Source organism: Garra rufa, chromosome 13, assembly GCF_049309525.1.
Source record: "Garra rufa chromosome 13, GarRuf1.0, whole genome shotgun sequence".
Taxonomy (NCBI): Eukaryota; Metazoa; Chordata; class Actinopteri; order Cypriniformes; family Cyprinidae; genus Garra; species Garra rufa.
The window spans coordinates 41,535,549-41,558,953 of record NC_133373.1 but is presented as its reverse complement, the minus strand read 5'-3'; the positions used below and the strand labels follow the sequence as shown (position 1 = coordinate 41,558,953).

At 32.0% G+C, this 23,405-nt stretch overlaps 1 protein-coding gene across 1 annotated transcript; it reads left to right on the top strand.

Annotated features, from left to right (window-relative positions):
* The first annotated feature begins 3,845 nt into the window (after positions 1 to 3,845).
* On the top strand, positions 3,846 to 23,094 carry LOC141348794 (angiopoietin-related protein 7). Its single transcript, XM_073853079.1, has 7 exons — positions 3,846 to 3,952; positions 9,373 to 9,896; positions 14,104 to 14,338; positions 15,197 to 15,334; positions 16,892 to 17,108; positions 18,809 to 19,004; positions 20,662 to 23,094. The coding sequence occupies exons 2-7, from the start codon at positions 9,552 to 9,554 to the stop codon at positions 20,806 to 20,808; spliced, it is 1,278 nt and encodes a 425-aa protein (XP_073709180.1). The 5' UTR covers positions 3,846 to 3,952; positions 9,373 to 9,551; the 3' UTR covers positions 20,809 to 23,094.
* Positions 23,095 to 23,405: the final 311 nt, after the last annotated feature.

Genomic DNA, 23,405 nt, shown 5'->3' with positions numbered 1-23,405 from the left:
TATATTAATAAACAATATTATTAATAAAAAAAATCATTATTTAAAATAATTTTTAGTTCCGATTTTTGAATTATCAAATTAATTTTTAATAATAGTTTTATCTGAATAAAATTAATTTAACAAAAATGTTTACTTCATTATTTAAAATCTATTATTTAAAACATTTGTTATGTATGTCAATCTAATTCAATAAGGAAATTCGTAAAGCTATAGCTTTGCTTACCATAAAATTGATAGTTATAAAACACTATAAAAATGAAGTTGTTTCAAATAAAATTATGGAATAGAAAAATAAAAATAAAAAGTCATTTATAAGATAATCAAAATCAATAGTTATTGTCTTTAATTTGAATTGAGTCCTAGTGTTTAATTTTAAAAATTGCAGTATGTTTCTTAATATTTTTGTATTATTTAAAATAAAATAAAAATATATATAAATGACACATTTGCTGTGACACTGTTCATAAATGAAGCTTTCTAAGCAGATACAGTACTAACCAGTGATTAAATGTTTAAATCCAAAATGAAAAAAAAATTCAAATTCCATCCTCTTACCTTTCTGAATTTAAAGACCAGTTCTACGGTTCTGAATCTCCTCTTTTGGCTCTTCTTTGGGTCTCCAGCTCTTATCAAGCTCACCTCCACTGCTCTCGGTTTGCACTTTTTTTCTCCTGATGTGTGTGTGAATGGATCTCTCTCTCTCTCTCTCTCTCTCTCTTGTTATGTCTTATTTTCTGAATGAGCTCTGCTCTCTTATATACCCACAGGTGCATGGCAACCCCTCAAGGCTGGAAGATGAGGTGGGTCTCTGCTGAGGTGGAGGGGGTGGGATGTAGATGCATTGGGGAAATTACTAATAAAAAAACAAACCGTTCATACTTTGTGGTCATCTTTATACCTGTTTTTGACACATTACAACATCCACAGGAAGTGGCAGGTGAATTATGGATCATATGATGCGGTTCTGTTACTCGTGTTATTTGAGACACTTGGAAACTTGGTGAAAATGAACTCAGGAAATTGAGGTGGAATGACGTAATTTGACATCACAAAGTCCCAGTCGATTGGAAAAACATACAAGCGGCGTGCAAATCGATCAGACTGACCAGATGCGCATTACCTTAATTGCTTAGCTCAAGCTGAACAATGATTCTAACTTAGTTTCCAATCTCTTTGTTGTTTCTTTTCTTAATGAAGACCATTAATGGCCCAAGGTTCATCAGCAGCAAATGTAATTACTAACAATGGAGGAAAGCTAATGTTGTGTTGTCGTGGTTACTTGTGATAAGTCAATTACTCTTTTTTCACTCTGATTTACTTACATTAATACACTGAAAAAAAGAAAGGAGTGACTTTAATTCTCAGTCATTCAGAAAAAATAACACTTGAGGCTTGAAAGTAATTAAAAACAGCATCGCTGTTAGCATAGCTGCTCAAGGTCTGGTGATGCTTTTACATTTGAAAGGTTATAAAGAGCTTTTGTAACACAAATGTTGTCACAGTGGCCATTGTAAATGTAATGGCTTGCATGTAGCAGCAGTAACTAAAACCATAAAAACATTTCCGTTGCTTGTAACTAAAAATATACTAAGTATGGTAAAATGAAATGAAATAATAAAATAAAATATTTTATTTCTTCTAGTTTTAAGGCAACATTTCACATTTTTGTTTAGGTTAACTTAAAGTACTATATAAAATAAAATAAAAACTAGCTGAAATAAAATTAGTTAAAAAAAGTAATTTATCATTTTTTGCTTAGTTTCTCTTGCATTAAATAAAATAAAGTAAAATGAAAAAAAAAAACATTTATTTCACATAGTTTTAAGGCAAAATTGTGTAACTTGAAGCACTACACAAAATAATAAAAAAAGATAAAATATAATATAATAAAACAATTTATTTCAGCTAGTTTTAAGGCAACATTTCTCATGTTTGTTTAGTTTAATGAAGTACTAAATAAAATAAAAATAAAATAATTTTATTTAACCTAGTTTTAAGGCAACATTTCTCATTTCTATTTAGGTTAACTTAAAGTACTATATAAAATAAAATAATTTTATTTCAACTAGTTTTAAGGCAACATTACTCATTTTTGTTTAGGTTATCTTAAAGTACTATTTAAAATAAAATAAAATAATTTTATTTCAGCTAGTTTTAAGTCAACATTTATCATTTTTGTTTAGTTTCACTTGAAGCACTAAATAAAATAAAATAAAATGAAAAACTAAAATAATTTTATTTCAGATAGTTTTAAGGCAAAATTGTCTAACTTAAAGTACTAAACAAAACAAAATAAAAAAAATGGTAAAATATAATATAATAAAACAAAATAAAATAATTTATTTCAGCTAGTTTTAAGGCAACATTTCTCATGTTTGTTTAGTTTAATTTAATACTAAATAAAATAAAAATAAAATAATTTTATTTCAGATAGTTTTAAGGCAACGTTTCTAATTTTTGTTTAGGTTAACTTAAAGTACAATATAAAATAAAATTGAATTATTTTATTTCAGCTTAAGTCAACATTTATCATTTTTGTTTAGTTTCACTTGAAGTACTAAAAAAAATGAAAAAATAAAATTATTTTATTTAAACTAGTTTTAAGTCAACATTTATCATTTTTGTTTAGTTTCACTTGAAGTACTATATAAAATAATTTTATTTCAGATAGTTTTAAGGCAACGTTTCTAATTTTTGTTTAGGTTAACTTAAAGTACAATATAAAATAAAACTGAATTATTTTATTTCAGCTTAAGTCAACATTTATAATTTTTGTTTAGTTTCACTTGAAGTACTAAAAAAAATATATATATATATTTTATTTAAACTAGTTTTAAAGGGGGGGGGGGGGGTAAAACTTTTGAACAGAATGAAGATGTGTACATTGTTCTTATTTTGCCTAAATATCATATTTTTCATTTAGTTCAGAAGCTACAGAAGATACTTGCATGTTTCCCAGAAGACAAAATAAGTTACATTTTTCCTGATATTAAAATTCAAGAAGTTTTCACCCCCCTGGCTCTTAAACGAGTAGTTCACTTTCAAAAGAAAAATTCACAGATAATGTACTCACCCCCTTGTCATCCAAGATGTTCATGTCTTTCTTTCTTCAGTTGTAAGGAAATTATGTTTTTTGAGTAAAACATTTCAGGATTTCTCTCCATATAATGGACTTCAATGGTGCCCCCGAGATTGAACTTCCAAAATGCAGCTTCAAAGGGCTCGACGATCACAGCGGAGGAAAGAAGGGTCTTATTTAGCAAAACAATGGGTTATTTTATTTTTTTTCAATTACAATTTATATACTTTTTAACCTCAAATGCTCATCTTGTCTAGCTCAGCAGGACAAGCGTTTGAGATTAAAAAGTATATAAGTTGCAAATGTTTTTAGAAAATAACCGATCGAGACCCTTCTTCCTCGGCTGTGATCAGTTAGTGCTCTTTGAAGCTGTAAAAGATTATCTGTAAATTTTTGTTCTGAAAGTGCATCGTGTTTCCATCATTGAACCTTCTGTAATAGTTGCATATGAGTCTCTCAGTTGTCCTCAGTGTGAAAAGATGGATCTCAAAATCATACTGTCATTGTTGGAAAGTGTTCAAATACATAAAAATGCTGAAAAACCAAAGAATGTGTTGGTGATCATTTAAATGCCTTGGATATTTTTATATGATAGCCTACAGTAGTGTTTTTCCTAAACAAACATAATTTGGTGCTGCATTAATTATTTGTAAAGACAGTCAGTAGACAGCGTGACTGTAGTTCAGTGCCTGGATTGTCTCTCCTCTCTTTCTTCTAATCAGGAATCCAATTATACAGGATTACAAGGATAAGATGCCCACCGTATCAGCCATCCTGCAATACATAAAGTGTAGAAAGAGAGAGCGCGAGGATGGCAGCATACGTCTGTATTTCCCCAGAAGACGAGCAGGATGTCTCTAACCACTAAAACAGGTAAAGATGAAGCCTTGTCACTGTTTCCCTGTAGAGCTTACTTGCTGATGACATCTAATGGGAGATGTTACGGCTGCATGTAACGGTGTATCGGCAGTGCGTCAACAGCTTTGTAAATAGTTTGGGAAATCTCTCATGTGAGATGGTGTGATGCATGAGCTGTGAAGTTATGGTAAATCAAATGCCCTCCACACAAACAGATGTATACTCGGTGTTCACGTTTATAATCAAAATGTCACTTCAAAGACGTAAGATGCTTTATCAGGATGATTGATTTTCAGTGTTATTCTGTTATTCATGCTGCAGGATATGAGTTATTGGCTCTCCGGCATTGCTCTGTAATGTGGTTTGGCATATTCAGCATTTCTCTGTTGTATCTAGTGCACTAGGCTTGGATCAGAGACACGAGGTGCTTTGGTAGACGTGATACTTCAGCATTAAAAGGTCCGCTCAAGGTGTTGGCAAAGGAAGGGTCAGATCAAGGCATTCCCTGCACGTTTTTCCTCCCGAGTTCACCTGCTGAACTAGATAGACAGGAGAGATGGAATATGTGGAAATGCATTGATTTGATTTCTGCGTGCAGACTACAGTCAAACTAAAATGTATTCAGACACCTTCAAAATCTTTCACATTATCACAGTTTATTAGCTATAGTTTAGAAAATGGTAAAAAAAAATGACAAGAACTTAAACTGTATCAGAACAAATTCAGCTTGATAATGTCAGATAAATTTGATAGAAAGGTATGTAACAAAACATGGTAAGGTCAAAGTGTCAAATCCAATTTTTGGTCCCAAATTTTTTATCAATTTTACTGGTATGATATGTAACAGTTTACTTTATTTTGCTATCCTTACTTACACAAATGAACTATAGTGTCCTGCACCCACTAGTAAAAAAATATCTGGTTTGACTTTATGACCCCAACAATGTGTCTAATTTTGCATACACAGTTGCCCTGTAATGCATTTGGATATTTAAAGCCACACAAAAATGTTATTGCAAATATAGCAAAACAAAAAATTACGTTATCTTTATTTGTATAATGCTGTATATATACATAAAACAAATGTTAATGTATTATTAATTTGTAATATATGTGTATTTTTAATAATAATACTATAATTTAATAATTTTAATTAGGTTCTGTTATCATATTATATTAGTTTGTGTACATATAAATTTGATTTTATGTATAATTTATTTGTCTGTATCTATATACATATTTATACATAGAACAAATGTTAATATATAATAATTTGTAATATATGTGTATTTGTACTAATAATATTATAATTTAATAATTTAATTATAATAATATTATAATTTAATTTAATATTATAATTTAATTAGGTTATATTTTATAAGTAGGTTAAATTATTATATTATATTAGTTTGTGCCAATATAAATTAGGTTTTATGTATATTTTATTTGTCTTTATCTATCTATCTATCTATCTATCTATCTATCTATCTATCTATCTATCTATCTATCTATCTATCTATCTATCTATCTATCTATCTATCATCTATTTATTTATCTATAATATTTATTATATTTATAAAATTATTTATTGTATTATTTAGATATTTATTATATATAATTCTATTAAAATATATATTTAAAAATACTAAAAATCTAAAAAATCTAAAAATATATATCTATTTGATTTATATATATATTTTTTTTATTAATTATATTACTGATTACACACACACACACACACACACATATATATATATATATGTGACCCTGGACCACAAAACCAGTCATAAGGTTAAATTTTACAAAACTGAGATGTATGCATCATATGAAAGCTCAATAAATAAGCTTTCTATTGCTGTATGATTTGTTGGGATAGGACAATATTTGGCTGAGATACATACTGAGAAAATCACCTTTAAAGTTGTCCAAATTAAGTTCTTAACAATGCATATTACAAATCAAAAATTACATTTTGATATATTTACAGTAGGAATTTTACAAAAAATCTTCATGGAACATGATCTTTACTTAATTTCCTAATGATTTTTGGCATAAAAAAAAAATCTAAAATTTTAACCCATGCAATGTATTTTTGGCTATTGTCACAAATATACCCCAGCGACTTAAGACTGGTTTTGTGGTCCAGGGTCACATATATATATACATATATATATATATATATACAGTCAAGCCTGAAATTATTCATACCCCTGGCAAATTCTGACTTAAAGTTACTTTTTTTGACCGGAAATGACACAGGCTTCTCCCAAAAGATAATAAGATGATGTACAAGGCATCATTGTGGAAGAAAATATTTCTCAGCTTTATTTACATTTGAACAAAAGTGGCATGTCCAAAATTATTCATACCCTTTGCAAACTGTCACAGTCTATGAGAAAATTCAAAGTTCTACACCATTAAAAATAGTCCAAGCTTTTCTAAAGCATCCTAATTACCCTGATTAATTGGGAACAGCTGTTTTAATAAACTCAACAGGTGAAAAAAAAGAGAAGCTCTCTGCTGTTGGACAGTCATGGCTAAGACAAAAGAGCTCACTGAGGACCTGCGGCTGCGCATTGTGGCTGCTCACAAGTCAGAAAAGGGCTATAAGACCATATCTAAATGTTTTGAAGTTCCAGTGGCTACAGTGCAAAGTATTATTAAAAAATACAAGACGTTCCGCACTGTGAAAAATCTCAGAGGACATGGTCAGAAGCCAAAAATGACACCTGTGCTGGCCAGGAGGATAGTGAGAGAGGTAAAAAGAATCCAAGGATTCAACACTAAGAACACCATCCCCACTGTCAAACATGGTGGTGGGAACTTAATGTTTTGGGGGAGTTTTTTAGCCGGTGGACCAGGGAACCTAATCAATGGCCTTGGGCACCAGTGGACATTTCAGCACGACAACGACCCAAAACACAGCAAAAGTGGTGAAGAAATAGTTAGCAGACAAAAACATTAGCGTTTTGCAGTGGCTCAGTCAGAGTCCTGACTTAAATCCAATTGAGAATCTGTGGAGGGAGCCAAAGATCAGGGTGATGGCAAGGAGACCCTCCAATCTGAAAGAGTTGGAGCTCATCGCTAAAGATGAATGGGCAATAATACCAGTGGAGACATGCAAAAAGCTGGTCAGCAATTATAGGAAGCGTTTGATTGCTGTAATAGCCAATAAAGGCTTATCTATTGATTATTGAGAAGGGTATGAAAAATTTTGGACATGCCACTTTTTGTTCAAATATAAATAAAAGATGAGTAATATTTTTTTCCACAATGATGCCTCTTTTTCCATAATGATGCCTCTACATCGTCTTATTATCTTTTGGGAGAAGCCTGTGTCATTTCCGGGCAAAAAAAAAAAACTTGCTGGTTGAATAAAAGTAACTTTAAATCAGAATTTGCCAGGGATATGAATAATTTCGGGCTTGACTGTATGTATGTATATATATATATATATATATATATAGAGAGAGAGAGAGAGAGAGGTCAAAAAATAATGCAAATTGACATTGCCACTGGAATAGTGACCATATGCACACCAGGCATCTTCTTGTTGAGCACTTAATTTCAAAACCATGGCCATTAATAGGTGTTGGTCCTTTCTAACAGCTTCCACTCTCAGAGGAGAGGTTTAGATGTTGAACCATGTTTGTGGGATTTGCTCCCATTCAGACATGAGGGTCAATGAGGTCAGCCACTAATGTAGACTGATAGCTGCAAAATCATTTTTATGGACCTCACTATGTTCACAACAGCATTTTCTATTTCTTTCAAATTTTGCATTTGGTTTGATATTTTGTTATCTAATGCAAGACATTTTTAACTGTGACTTGGTGGGGTCCATTGCACATTCAAGCTATTACAGTAAGATGTATCTTCTGAATAAATGTGACCAGATAAGGGTGTTTATGTCTGAAACATGACATCTACATCAACTATTTTTAGTGCACCCATCTTCTTCCAGGTTAAATGCTTTCGCTGCTGCCGTGTTCTTGAACCCATATAAGCAGACAGAAAAGTAACACGGGCCACAAAAGCACCTTAACCGGTGGCTTAATCACGACAACAAGACTGACCTCTATTAAGATCAGGGACATGCCTAAAAATGAGTTTGTGGGATTTATTTCAAATATCACATTGAGATTTTCTGACAGATCATGTTATTTTCCCCTTCAGCCTAAACCCAAGAGAGCATCTTCAGTACAGTGTTGTTTTTGACAGCTGACCTATAGTTCTCTGGCACGAATGCACTGAAATGTCACACTGTCGAGTGCTTGAAATAAATGACCTACTGTTATTATCATAGACCATGAACAATTTCAACTTTTTCAAGTGACGCCATAACTGTGTGTGGGTTGCATAACTTAATGCTTGAAAATCTCAGTTTCAAAGTTATATCACATTGAGCCCCAGAAGTGGTGAATCACTGTGATTTATCTTTGAGCAAAGCACTTGAATAGGAGACTTATTATGTCACAGCTGAACCAAAGTTTTGAATGATTTATCATCTCTTTGTTATATTTTTGTGTCTTTACCTTTATTGATCCAATAAGCAGACAATATTGATTAGATAAGTGATTGAATGCATGCTTATTGTTAATGGTGTGAATTATTTTTAAGTGATGTATAAATTATCATGAAAAATAGTAATTAGTAAACCTAAATACATAAATTCTTATAAAATATGATATATTAATAAGTAAAAAATAAGTAGTATATAATTATCTAAGTGAATAGAAATATATAGATAGATAGACAAATAAATATGAAAATAAGTAGTATATTTATATATCTAAATATGGCGTTTTAAAGATATAATAAATATATAAATTGAATCATAAATAAATTCTAATAAAATATGATATAAAATAAACATGAAAGAAAATAATTAGCATTTATATATGTAAATAATAATAAAAGGTAAAGTGTAAAATAACTAAGTATACTAAATGTAAAAAAGACATTTTAAATATATAATAAATACCTAAATAAATTAACAATAAATGAATTCTAGTAAAATATTATATAAAAAATAAAATAATTTGTATATTTATATATGTAAATAAGGCATTTTAAAGATATAATAAATATCTAAATAAATTATAATAAAATATGACTAAAATAAACATGAAATTAATTAGTATATTTATATATGTTAATAAGGCATTTTAAAGATATAATAAATAAACATATTTAAATAAACAAATTCTAATCAAATATGATATAAAAATAAACATGAAAAATAATTAGTATTTATATATGTAAATGATAATAAATATTAAATAGTAAAAACAAATAAATTGTAATGCAGCAAAAATATTTATTTATTACTTTTTGATATTTATTTGTTTATTCATATGCTTCTACAACTAAATATTTATTTATTCATTCATTCATTTATTTAGTTTGTTGAATGATTTTGGTTTTGTTTCCAGGTGAATTGCATCAGAACTGGTGATGACTAAGTCTAACCATTGACTGACACCTATACAGTTTTCCTGTGTGACAAGCTCTCCTCAAGACTTGAGACTGGAGGTCAGAGAGTTTGTACCCTGGCCGTCTCCCCCAGGCTCCTTCCAACAAGGTGGGAAGGGGGGTCAGCCGAACCGATCACATGGAGGGCAGGCCTCTGTCGCCCCTCTTGCTGGGCGTACTGTTTCTGGCAATATGTGCAAGCGATGATGACCACTCACTGCACACGCATCAGGTCAGTACAGCTCAGTGTGGAGAATACAGCAATCAGGTCCTGGAGGATGGCATGTGTCGACTCATGGCCACATTACCTCAGCTGGATGACCAGCGCTGCCCGGACATGTTCCGCTGTACGGATGAGGTTTCATACTGGCTTCATGAGAACGAGGAACGCAAACAGCAGATTCTGGCCCTGCGGGAGACAGTGTCCGAACTTCAGGAGGAGCTTCGCAACCACCGGCATCGAGTCAAAGTCTTAGAACTTCAGGTGAGTCCTAAAATTCAAGAAAATTTTGTGGATTTACATTGATTCCATGATTACTGGCTTAACTGCTACTACTGTCACATTGACAGGGTGATAAACATGTATAATTACAGTAAGTCAAACTAGAAAAGAGAGAACTAGAGAGAGAGGGCCATTTAGGATGAACCGATGTAGTAGAATGATTAAAACATTCCCACGTTACTTATAAGAGAGAGAGTCATTTAGGACGAACTGATTCACCAGAATGATTTTAATTTTCAACAAAAGAGAGGGCCATTTAGGACGAATTGATTCAGTAGAATCATTCAACCTTTGATATGCTACTGGTCCATTTAGGATGAACCGATTCAGTGGTATGATTCGAATTTCTGAAGCTACTTACGAGAGAGAAGACCATTTAGGACAAACAGATTCAGTAAAATGATTCAAATTTCAGAAGCTACTTATGAGAGAGAGGGCCGTGTAGGGCGAACTAATTCAGTAGGATCATTTGAATTTCTGACACTACTTATGAGAGAGAAGGCCATTTAAGACAAACCGATTCAGTAAAATGATTCAAATTTCCGAAGCTACTTAAGAGAGAGAGGGCTTTGAGGACGAACCGATTCAGTAGAATTATTCGAATTTCCGACGCTACTTATGAGAGAGAGAGCTGTTTATAACGAACCGATTCACTAGAATGATTTGAATTTCCAATGAGAGAGAGGCCCGTTTAGGCCGAAACGGTTCAGTAAAATTATTCAAAAATACCCACGCTACTTAGGGCCGATTCAGTGCAACGAATTTTACAACCCTACTTGTGATAGGGAGGGCTGTTTATGACGAAACGATTCAGTACAATGTTTCGAATTTCCGAAGCTACTTATGTGAGAGAGGGCCGTTTATAACCAATCGATTCAGTAGGATAATATGAATTTCTGACATTACTTATGAGTGAGAAGGCCATTTAGGACAAACCGATTTAGTAAAAATGATAAAAATTTCTGAAGCTACTTATGAGAGAGAGGGTCGTTTATAACGAACCGATTCAGTGGAATGATTCGAATTTCCAACTCTAGAGAGTCATTTAGGACAAACCGATTCACTAGAATGATTTGAATTTCAGGAACAGTTCAGTAAAATGATTCAAAACTTAGGAGAGAGAGGGCCGTTTATAACGATCTGATTCAGTACATTGTGATAGGGAAGGCCGTTTATGACGAAACAATTCCGTAGAATGTTTCAAATTTCCGAAGTTGCTTATGAGAGAGAGGGCGGTTTATAACGAACCGATTCAGTGGAATGATTTGAATTTCCAACTCTAGAGAGTCATTTGGGATAAACCGATTCACTAGAATGATTTGAATTTCAGGAACAGTTCAGTAAAATGATTCAAAACTTAGGAGAGAGAGGGCCGTTTATAACGATCTGATTCAGTACATTGTGATAGGGAAGGCCGTTTATGACGAAACAATTCCGTAGAATGTTTCAAATTTCCGAAGTTACTTATGAGAGAGAGGGCCGTTTATAACGAATCGAATTAGTAGAATGATTCAAATTTCTGAGGCTACTTGAGAGAGAGGGCCATTTATAACAAACTGATTCAGTAGAATGATTCGAATTCTGACTCTAGAGAGTCATTTAGAATGAACCGATTCACTAGAATGATTTGAATTTCCGACGAGAGAGAGGGCCGTTTAGGACAAAACGATTCAGTAAAATGATTCAAAACTCCCTACGCTCTTAAGAAAGAAAGACTGTTTATAATGAACTGATTCAGTAAGTTACATTGAATTTTATGACCCTATACTTGTGATAGGGAGGGCTGTTTATGACGAAACGATTCAGTACAATGTTTCGAATTTCCAAAGCTACTTATGTGAGAGAGGGCCGTTTATAACGAATCGATTCAGTAGGATAATTTGAATTTCCGACATTACTTATGAGAGAGAAGGCCATTTAGGACAAATCGATTTAGTAAAAATGATAAAAAAATTTCCGAAGCTACTTATGAGAGAGAGGGCCGTTTATAACGAGCCGATTCAGCACATCGGATTTTATGACCCTACTTGTGAAAAGGAGGGCAGTTTATGACGAAACAATTCAGTAGAATGATTCGTATATCCATCGCTACTTATAAGAGAGAGGGCTGTTTAGGACGAACCAATTCAGTAAAATAATTAAAATTTCCGAGAATACTTGAGAGAGAGGGCCGCTTATAATGAACCGATTCAGTAGAATGATTCCAATTTCCAACGCTACTTATGAGAAAGAGAGTCATTTAGGATTAACTGATTAACTGATTCAGAGGGCCATTTAGGACAAAACGATTCAGTAGAATGATTCCAATTTCCCACGCTACTTAGGAGAGAGAGGGCTGTCTATAACAAACCGATTCAGTACATCAGATTTTACAACCCCACTTGTGAAAGGGATGGCACTTTATGACGAAACGATTCAGTAGAATGATTCGAATTTCCATCGCTACTTTTTTTTCCCAATGCTACTTGCAAGAGACAGAGTCATTTAGGATGAACCGATTCACTAGAATGATTTGAATTTTCGACGAGAGAGATTGACGTTTAGGACGAAACGTTTCAGTAAAATAATTCAAGATTTCCCACTTACGAGAGAGAGGGCCGTTTATTAGGAAGAAAAGCTTTATTAGAACAATTCAGACTTTTGATGCCAAATATAAATATGATCGGGCAGTTTAGGACAAACCGACATAGTGTAAGAAATCAGATTTCATTTTTACGCAAAGTGCATAATTAGTACAATGGGGATTAAAAATTAAAACAATGCCTGTGAATCATCGTTGAAGTTACAGTTGTTACTGCAAAGCCAGCATTGTTTTGCTAGCAGCTGGGCTACTGTAAAGGTACTTAAAAAAAGTTGAAAAAAAGTTACATTATTGCTATAATTTCTCTCACAGAATTTTGTTGAATGGTGTTTGTACTCATTTTTGACAGATTTCAGATGACAGATATCATGCTGGCTGGTCTATTGTGATATTAACACAAATTATTACAAATATGACTTATGATAATTATTAAAAACGTCTAATTATAATATTTCTCCAACGTCCTGATGATGCATCAGTAGTTAGACAAAGTATATATAGTAATTGTTTATTTTTATGAATGTTTAAAAAGTAACCAGTATGTACCATGTTGGTGTTTTTGACAAATAGTATGGTTATACCATTGTTTTTGGACATGAAATTTTATGTTTTACAATTTTTGTGCATTTCCACAATACCATTATTGGTATGTTGACGTGATGAACATAAAGTGTAATAATAATACTCTGGTTTTAGAATTTCTACCATGGAAACATTTCATATATGTGACCCTGGACCACAAAACCAGTCATAAGGTTAAATTTTACAAAACTGAGATATATAGATCATATGAAAGCTCAATAAATAAGCTTTATATTGATGTATGGTTTGTTAGGATAGGACAATATTTGGCCGAGATACATCTATTTGAAAATCTGAAATCTAAGGGTGCAAAAAATCAAAATACTGAGAAAATCACCTTTAAAGTTGTCCAAATTAAGTTCTTAACAATGCATATTACTAATCAAAAATTACATTTGGATAGGTTTACAGTAGGAATTTTACAAAAAATCTTCATGGAACATGATCTTTACTTAATTTCCTAATGATTTTTGACATAATAGAAAAATCAATAATTTTAACCCATACAATGTATTTTTGGCTATTGCTACAAATATACCCCAGCGACTTAAGACTGGTTTTGTGGTCCAGGGTCACATATACTATACCATGTTTTACCATAATCGTTAAATACCACGGTACACAATACCATAGTATTACCATCTGATACCATTACTAGTGCTTTGATGTAAAGTAAGTGTTCCCTTGAAGTGCTTCTGTATATTCCTTTTTGCTGACCAACTCGGCTTGACGGTTTCCAGCCTAAAGTCTCCTTGACCTGAGGGCTAACAAGATTAACACCGGAGTCCTTACCGCTCTCCATGTGCCTTCATTAGTATGCACCCTTAAGCTCTTCATGCAGTTAGACGAGGTGATGATTCACACGGACAGTCTCCTGCCTCTCTCTCTCCTGGCCTTTTACGCAAACACACACAATGTACTGCAGCCACTTGAGAAAATCTCATTTTGCAAAAGCTAATACGAATTGTTCTTCTTGTCACTTTTTTGATTAGGAGTCGTGATGTTTGTCTATTTGGCCTTTCACAGAGTGAAGAGAAGAACCGTAATAATTCATCTATTGAGCAGCGCTTACATGAGCTGGAGGATCATTATGCCGAGGCCACGACCTTGCTGCACATCCAGGGCTCATTGATCTATGACCTCCAGGCCCAGATTCAGAACCTTTCCCTGCTGGTGGAGAAAGTCAGACGTAACCCGGGCTGCATGATCAACATAGTCCGAACAAGCCCAATGCTCAGTGCACAGGAAGCCCTCCATCCCGGTAGGCCATGTCTGAGAAAGTTGAAAAACTTGCATGATTATTATTTTATTTCTTAATCCATCAATATGCAGTTCCTGTAAGCTAGTTTCTATCATCTAATCTTGTAAAGTGCACAGCCATGCAATGTTCTCAGACAAACATTATTTATAGAACTGTGGATAGCGTTTCTTTTCCGTCATTGTCATTCCAAACACATATGACTTTGAGTAATCTTCAAAACACAAATTAAGATACTTTTAATGATACCTAAGATGTTTCTGTATATATACACTACCAGTCAAAAGTTTTTAAACAGAAAGATTTTTAGTGTTTTTTGAAGAAGTCTCTTCTGCTCACCCAGCCTGCATTTATTATTTATTAAAACAGACCCTTTTTTTCTATTTAAAATAACTGTTTTCTATTGTAATATATTTTAAAATGTAATTTATTCCTGTGATCAAAGCAATTTTTTTGCATTATTTCTCCATTCTTCAGTGTCCAAGTATGCTTTAAATTGATCCAAAGTGATGATAAAGACATTTGTAACAATGTTACAAAAGATTTCTATTTCCGATAAACGCTGTTCTTCCGAAATTTTTTATTTATTAAAGAAACCTGAAAAAATTCTACTCAGCTATTTTTAACATTATAATAATAATCAATGTTTTTAAGCAGCAAATCAGAATATTAGAATGATTTATGAAGAATTATGTGACTGGAGTAATGATGCTAAAAATAAATTACATTAGTGTGGAAGTATGGTCAGTTACTGGCCTGGGCCAACAGAGGGTGACAAATCATAGCACAGTTTATGAGACAGCCACACATATGACCTCTTTGTCATTCCATATTGTTTGTATGTTTGTGTTTAAATTCCAGAGGTTCAGCATGTCAGGAACTGCCCCATCGACTGTGCCTCCATCTACTATAATGGAGTGCGCCGCTCTGGGATCTACACCGTGGTGCCCTCTTTAGGGGCCATGCCTGTGGAAGTCTACTGTGATATGGACACAGACGGTGAGAAACCACACAACACATTACAGTAATGACTGTCCAAGATGGGTCCAGTTTTGGGTCAGTTTATGGTCTTGTTGGGTCTTGAAATGTGTGACCTTAAATGTATTTTATTTTATTTTATTTTATTTAAGGACCAGTGAAAATGTTGGCAGTGAAAGTACACATCTGAACATCCTTAACTAAAAATCATTTTAATATTTAATTTTAGTTAATTTATTTTTTATTTTTTTTGGGACAAGTGAAAATGATGGCAGTAAAAGTACGCATCTGAACATCCTTAACTATAATTCATTGAAATTTTATTTTATTTTATTTTATTTTATTTTATTTTATTTTATTTTATTTTATTTTATTTTATTTTATTTTATTATTTTATTTTATTTTATTTTATTTTATTTTATTTTATTTTATTTTATTTTAGAGCCAGTGAAAATGTTGGCAGTGAAAGTACACATCTGAACATCCTTAACAATAATTCATTGAAATTTTATTTTATTTTATTTATTTGTTTGTATGCATCTGAACATCCTTAACTATATTTTATTTTATTTTATTTTATTTTTTGTATTTATTTGTTTGTACGCATCTGAACATCCTTAACTATATTTTATTTTATTTTATTTTTTGTATTTATTTGTTTGTACGCATCTGAACATCCTTAACTATATTTTATTTTATTTTATTTTTTGTATTTATTTGTTTGTACGCATCTGAACATCCTTAACTATATTTTATTTTTATTTTATTTTATTTTATTTTATTTTATTTTATTTTATTTTATTTTATTTTATTTTATTTTATTTTATTTTATTTTATTTTTTTTTATTTTAGAGCCAGTGAAAATGTTTGCAGTGAAAGTACACATCTGAACATCCTTAACTATAATTCATTGAAATTTTATTTTATTTTATTTTATTTTATTTTATTTTAGAGTCAGTGAAAATGTTGGCAGTGAATGTACGCATCTGAAAATCCTTAACTATAATTAATTTAAATATTTAAATGTATTCATTTAATTTAATTACATTTTTGTTATTTTATGTTTTGGGGCCAGTGAAAATGTTGTCAGTGAAAGTACACATCTAAACATCCCTATAGAAAAAATGCTTATTGTTGAGCCCTACTGTCCTCAGTTGAAATGTTTTGCTGGAAATTTGTTGTGGATGAATCATTGAGTTATTTTTATATCATTTATACGAAAATGTAGAGACTTTCAAAACCGTAGCAAAAGAAACTGATAATGAACATCTAAATTACTTCTCTTTTATGTCTAATAAGACTTCAGTTTTGTGCTGAAATTGCACCATTGGGGCGCATGAGGAACCTTCAGAGGCTTAAAATAGCATGTGCAAATATCATTTTGATGACCTACAAAACACTTCCTGACCATAAGTATAATTGCAGTGGTCATAAGATGAAAACCAAATGACTTGGCATGTGCATTAAACTCATAAAAAGAGATTTGATTGTTGAATGCTTGAATGTATACTCTTTTTACATTTCCTGTCTAATAAAAACATAGTCATAATTCAAGCCCATGCATAATGTACGTCTCAGGTAGTGGCTGGACTGTGATTCAGCGTAGGCAAGATGGCTCTGTGAACTTTGACCGCAGCTGGAAAGAGTACAAAGAAGGATTTGGGGACCTGCACACCGAATACTGGCTGGGAAATGAACACATCCATGATCTGACCAGTCAGGGTGACTATACGCTCCGTATTGACCTTGAAGACTGGAGCGGGAAACACAAACACGCTGTTTATCAGAGTTTCAGGTGAGGCACATCCATCACTGACTGACTGGAAGAGTTTCAAATGGAAACAGAATCTTTAAAGGGGTAGTTCACCCAAAAATGAAAATGTGATGTTTATCTGATTACCCCCAGGGCTTCCAAGATGTAGGTGACTTTGTTTCTTCAGTAGAACACAAACAAAGATTTTTAACTCAAACCGTTGCAGTCTGTCAGTCATATAATGGCAGTCAATGGGACCCACGGCTTTGAGAGTCAAAAAAAAAAAAAACATACTAAAGTGTAAGAAACTGAACAGTATTTATATCATTTTTTACCTCTGATCCACCGCAATGTCCAACTGTCCTGAGCGTGTTCACAACAGCCGGTGTGTGATGAAGATGAAAGCAACCATAACTTCAGTCAGGCTCGGTGAAAAGTCAACACTCCCGGATAAGTTCGCGCAAGCAAACATAAAATTTTAGCTTTTAATCGGTTGCAGCAATCAGAATAAGTACAGATAATTACTATTTTGAGTAGCCGTCGTACCCACAATCTCACAGTGTAAACAATGAGTGACATATACATATACTTTATTACTTTATTCTCCTAATTTCAACTTTACTCTCCAAACATTTTGATTTTATTCTTGAAACGTTTAGATTTTATTCTCGTAATTTCGACTTTGTTCTCGTAATTTCAATTTTATTCTCAAAACATTGACTTTATTCTCCTAATTTCGACTTTATTCTCGTAATTTCGACTTTATTCTCCAAACATTTTGATTTTATTCTCGAAACGTTTAGATTTTATTCTCGTAATTTCGATTTTGTTCTCGTAATTTCAATTTTATTCTCAAAACATTGACTTTATTCTCCTAATTTCGACTTTATTCTCGTAATTTCGACTTTATTCCCCAAACATTTCAATTTTATTCTTGAAATATTTCCACTTTATTCTCGTAACATTTAGACTTTATTCTCGAAACATTTAGACTTTGTAAAAAAATTATATATGTGACCCTGGACCACAAAACCAGTCTTAAGTCGCTGGGGTATATTTGTAGCAATAGCCAAAAATACATTGCATGGGTCAAAATTTTAGATTTTTCTTTTATGCCAAAAATCATTAGGAAATTAAATAAAGATCATGTTCCATGAAGATTTTTTGTAAAATTCCTACTGTAAATATATCAAAATGTAATTTTTGATTAGTAATATGCATTGTTAAGAACCTAATTTGGACAACTTTAAAGGTGATTTTCTCAGTATTTTGATTTTTTTGCACCCTCAGATTCCTGATTTTCAAATAGTTGTATCTCGGCCAAATATTGTCCTATCCTAACAAACCATACATCAATAGAAAGCTTATTTATTGAGGATTCATATGATGTATACATCTCAGTTTTGTCAAATTTAACCTTATGACTGGTTTTGTGGTCCAGGGTTACATATATACTGTTCTGTTTCTTGCAGAGTCTCGCAGGGTTTAATTTGGTTTTGCCTGTGTATGTTTTTCGACTCTCAAAGCTGTGGGTCCCATTGACTGCCATTATTTGACTGACAGACAGACAAATCTTTGTTTGTGTTCTACTGAAGAAACAAAGTCACCTACATCTTGGATGCCCTGGGGGTAACCCGATAAACATCAAATTTTCATTTTTGGGTGAACTATCCCTTAAATAGAGATGAAATATCTGGCCTTGTAATTGAAAACACTTCAAAATCAGCTCTTTGCATTTGCAGTGTGGAGGACGAGAGCACTCAGTACCGTCTGCATGTGTCGGGCTTCAGTGGGACAGTGGAGGACTCTTTCAGCTGGTACCACGACAAGCAGAGCTTCAGCACACCCGACACGGGCAACATCTGTGCTGAGATCTCCCACGCTGGCTGGTGGTACAACCAGTGTTTCTATGCAAACCTCAATGGCATATACTACAAGGTATGATGTGGCCTATTTGGTTATAGACACAAAGGTTGTAGGTTTAAATCCCAGAAGTGTTGAATCATGAGCTGTTACTGTTGTCTTTGAGTAAGGCAACAGTATTACATGTTATTAACTCTTTCCCCGCCAAACAAAGTATTTTCCGTTATTTAAGAGACAATGCTTCCCTGCCAAACATGGACTTTTTCTCTCTTATACACTTGGGGCGCTATTACGCAACTCCTCAATGAGTCCAGAATCTCCTGATCAAAAACACAGGCGGGGAAGACACCGAAACAAACAATCTCATATGTAAGCAGATGCATAGGAAAAATAATATGATCATCAACAATAAACAGCATGTAAATGAAACCTGCCTAATGTTACAGAGGGAAATGTCGATCCAAGAAGTGATAAAGAACTGCATGATGTAGTATTTGATAATGACACGATTTTCTCAGATTTTTAATGAAACTTACCTACATTCAAGTTGTAAAAAAATAAAGCTTGAAGCTGGAATAAAAGTGTTTAAAAGAAGAAAGTAGAAAAAAATGTTGATGGGGAAAGAGTAAAAAAAAAAAAGAATAGAAAAATATATAAATAAACCATTTGCCAAATAAAGAATATGTTAAAAATATGAATTTAATTTAAATGGTTTCAAATCATATTTTTTTTACCAATATTTTTAATTAGTTTTATATTTTCTGTTTTAGGATTTGTAAAAAAGTATGTCTATATATTTTTTTAATTAATTTTTGTTTGTTAATTTTATTTTGTTTTAGTTGTTTAGCATTTAAATTAAATTTAAAATTCATTTCTCACAATTGCAAGTTTATATCTCACAATTCTGAGTAAAATTGTCATAATTGCAGATTTTTATCACGCAATTCTAAGGGGAAAAAAGTTGCAATTATCTTTTCAAATTTTTATTCAGTGGTGGAAACAGGTTTCCATATACAATGACATTTTTGTGCAACTAAATAAACAATATGACTATGACATTTGACCCTGGACCACAAAACCAGTCATAAGTAGCACAGGTATATTTGTAGCAAAGGCCAACAGTGCATTGTAGGTGTCAAAATTATAGATTTTTCTTTTATGCCAAAAATCATTAGGATATTAAGTAAATTCATGTTCCATGAAGATATTTTGTAAATTTCTTACCGTAAATATTTCAAAATTTAATTTTTATTACTAATATGCATTGCTAAGAACTTCATTTGGACAACCTTAAAGGTGATTTTCTTAATATTTAGATTTATTTGCACCCTCAGATTACAGATTTTCAAATAGTTGTATGTCGGCCAAATATTATCCTATCCTAACAAACCATAAATCAATGGAAAGCTTATTTATTCAGATGATTGAATTTCAATTTCAAAAAATTGACCCTTATGACTAGTTTTGTGGTTCAGTCCAGGGTCACATATGGCAAATCTATTGTCATTTAAGTTCAGCACTGTTACATCAACTAGAAATTTTCAACCCCCCAAAAATACCAAAATGAGTTCTAATTAAAAAAAAAAACATACTGATTATACAAGATGTGTGTTCAAGTCATTGTTTGCATGAAGAAAATGCATAGACTTAAAAAATGTAAAGGTATGCTCTAATCAGAAACTAAAGGATCTCTGCTGATGTCTAAGTGATGTTGTGTTATCCTGATGGACAGGGAGGCCGGTACTCTCTGAAGGGGAAGAACCCTCTAGGTCCGGACGGTATCGTGTGGTACACCTGGAAAGATTCGGATTATTACTCTCTGAGGAAGGTCAGCATGATGATCCGACCCAAAACCTTCCAACAGCATCTGTCACCCTGAATCAGGCCCAACCAATGAGCTTGGGCCCGTACATCAGAGCCACAGCGACACGGGACGGATGGATTCTTCCATGGTGAAACAGAGGAAAATCTGTGTATGAACTGAATGTTTTCAAGAAGGCAGTTAAACCATTTTTTAGGTTTATACTAAAGACTAGAGAAGGACAGAAAGGCTGAGCCAGCCCATGTTTACCATACTGTGAGTCTAATATGTATGTTACTTGCCTATATTTTCTATAACCATGATTTTAAGATAAACATTTTGTTGACTTATTTTATAAATGTGTATCAAAAGTAGCTATAGTTTCTGTAGACTACAAGGGAACCAAAAACCCTTTTAATTTTTTTTCTCCTTTTTCTCACTAAATAGAAACAAACATCCCACAGCACTTTCTTAAACACCCGTTTACTACTTTTTCCTGATTAATAGGATCATTGCATGAGCACATGATTAATGATACTTTATTGCAATTTTTATCAAATATACATTTTACAATTTGGGGTCGGTAAGATATTTTCATGTTTTTGCTAAGTCTCTTCTGCTCAACAAGGCTGCATTTATTTGATCAAAATACTGTAAAAACATGAAGCTTGTGTGAAATGTTACAATTTAAAACAACTGTTTTCTAGTTAAAGATGTCATTTTCAGCAGCCATTATTCCAGTCTTTAGTATCATATAATTATTCATAAAACAGTTAATTTCTTTAAAAGAACAACCAAAAAAAATCATACTGATCCCAAACTTTTCAATTGTAGTATGTAATTTTATAAAAATTACGACGGCATTTTAGGGCCACTTTAATTTATTATTATTTTTTTTTTGAAAGTTACAAGATTAAAGTCAAAATGTCAAAATAAAGCCGAAATTATGAAAATAAAGTTGAAATGTTTAAAAAATAAAGTTGAAATATTTCGAGAAATGTTTTGAGAGTAAAGTCTAAATGTTTTGAGAATAAAGTAAAAATGTTTCAAGAGTAAAGTTGTAATTATGAAAATAAAGTTGAAATATTTCAAAAAATGATTCGAGAATAAAGTCAAAATTCTGAGAATAAAGTAAAAAATTTAAGAAAAAAAAGTCAAAATGTTTAAAGAATAAAGTCGAAATTATAAGAATAAAGTCAAAATATTTCGAGAATAAAATCGAAATTATGAGAATAAAGTCAAAATGTCCTGAGACTAAAGTCGAAATATTTTGAGAAATGTTTCAAGAATAAAAAGTTAAAATTATGAGAAAAAAGTCAAAATATTTCAAGAAATGTTTTGAGAAGTCAAAATTTTTCGAGAATAAAGTCAAGATTATGAGAATAAAGTTGAAATATTTCAATAAATGTTTCAAGAATAAAGTGAACATATTTTGAGAAATGTTTCGAGAATAAAGTCAAAACATTTTGAGAACCGTTTTGAAAAAAGTCGAAATTATGTGAAAAAAAGTGAAAATATTTCGAGAAATGTTTTGAGAAGTAAAAATATTTCGAGAATAAAGTCGAAATATTTTGAGAAATGTTTCAAGAATAAAGTAGAAATTATGAGAATAAAATCAAAATATTTCGAGAAATGTTTCGAGAATAAAGTCAAAATATTTTGAGAACTGTTTTGAAAATAAAGTCAAAATATTTTGAGAACTGTTTTGAAAATAAAGTTGAAATTATGAGAAAAAAGTATAAATATTATACTTTGAATATAATAAATACTTAGATAAATGTTTTGAGAAGTAAAAATATTTCAAGAATAAAGTCGAAAGTACGAGAATAAAGTCGAAATATTTTGAGAAATGTTTCAAGAATAAAGTCGAAATATTTCGATAAATGTTTCGAGAATAAAGTCGAAATATTTCGATAAATGTTTCGAGAATAAAGTCGATATTATGAGAATAAAGTCAAAATCGAGATATTTTTTTTTTAACGTGGCACTAAAACGCTATCGTAATTAAATATAATTCGAAATTTTAAAATATGTTTTTTAAATATAGCAAAATTATGTAGAATCCCTGGTATTTTAAGGGAAAAATAATTTAGTGATTTTTAGTGATAGTTAAATCAGTGGTTAACTTGTAAATAAGCAAAATGATCGGGGTAAAAAGCCCGCACATAGGCCTCACAAAAAAAAAAAAAAAAGCCAAAAACCGAAGCCAAAAACACTGTAGCACAAAAACTGTTTCCATTTATGCCTGTAATAACATTGTGGGTTCATTTTGTGCAATGTACTAAACACAAAAATATATAGTTATTAAAATACCTGAGAGTTTATGCCAAAAGTAATTGAAATAAACAGCAAATGTTACACTTTTTTTTGAAGTGGTTATTTTGTATACAGTGTCTTTTTTGTTTTCATTTCTGTGTTAAATTTCCAATCTAAAGTGCGACAAAGCACAAAATCACACAAAAACATTGCACTTATTGGTTTGTGAAGCTGCACATTCAGACATAAAACAACTCATCTTTTGAGACAGCCTCATTCATATTCTCCATTAACACACAGCTGACTCACGAGGCTCCGTTTCTAAATCTTGAGAGCAGACTCGTTGTAAACAAAACAGCTTTCTTAACTAAAGCGACTCCAAGCAGAGTCACCATCTAGTTAGGCAGCTTGCTAGGTTT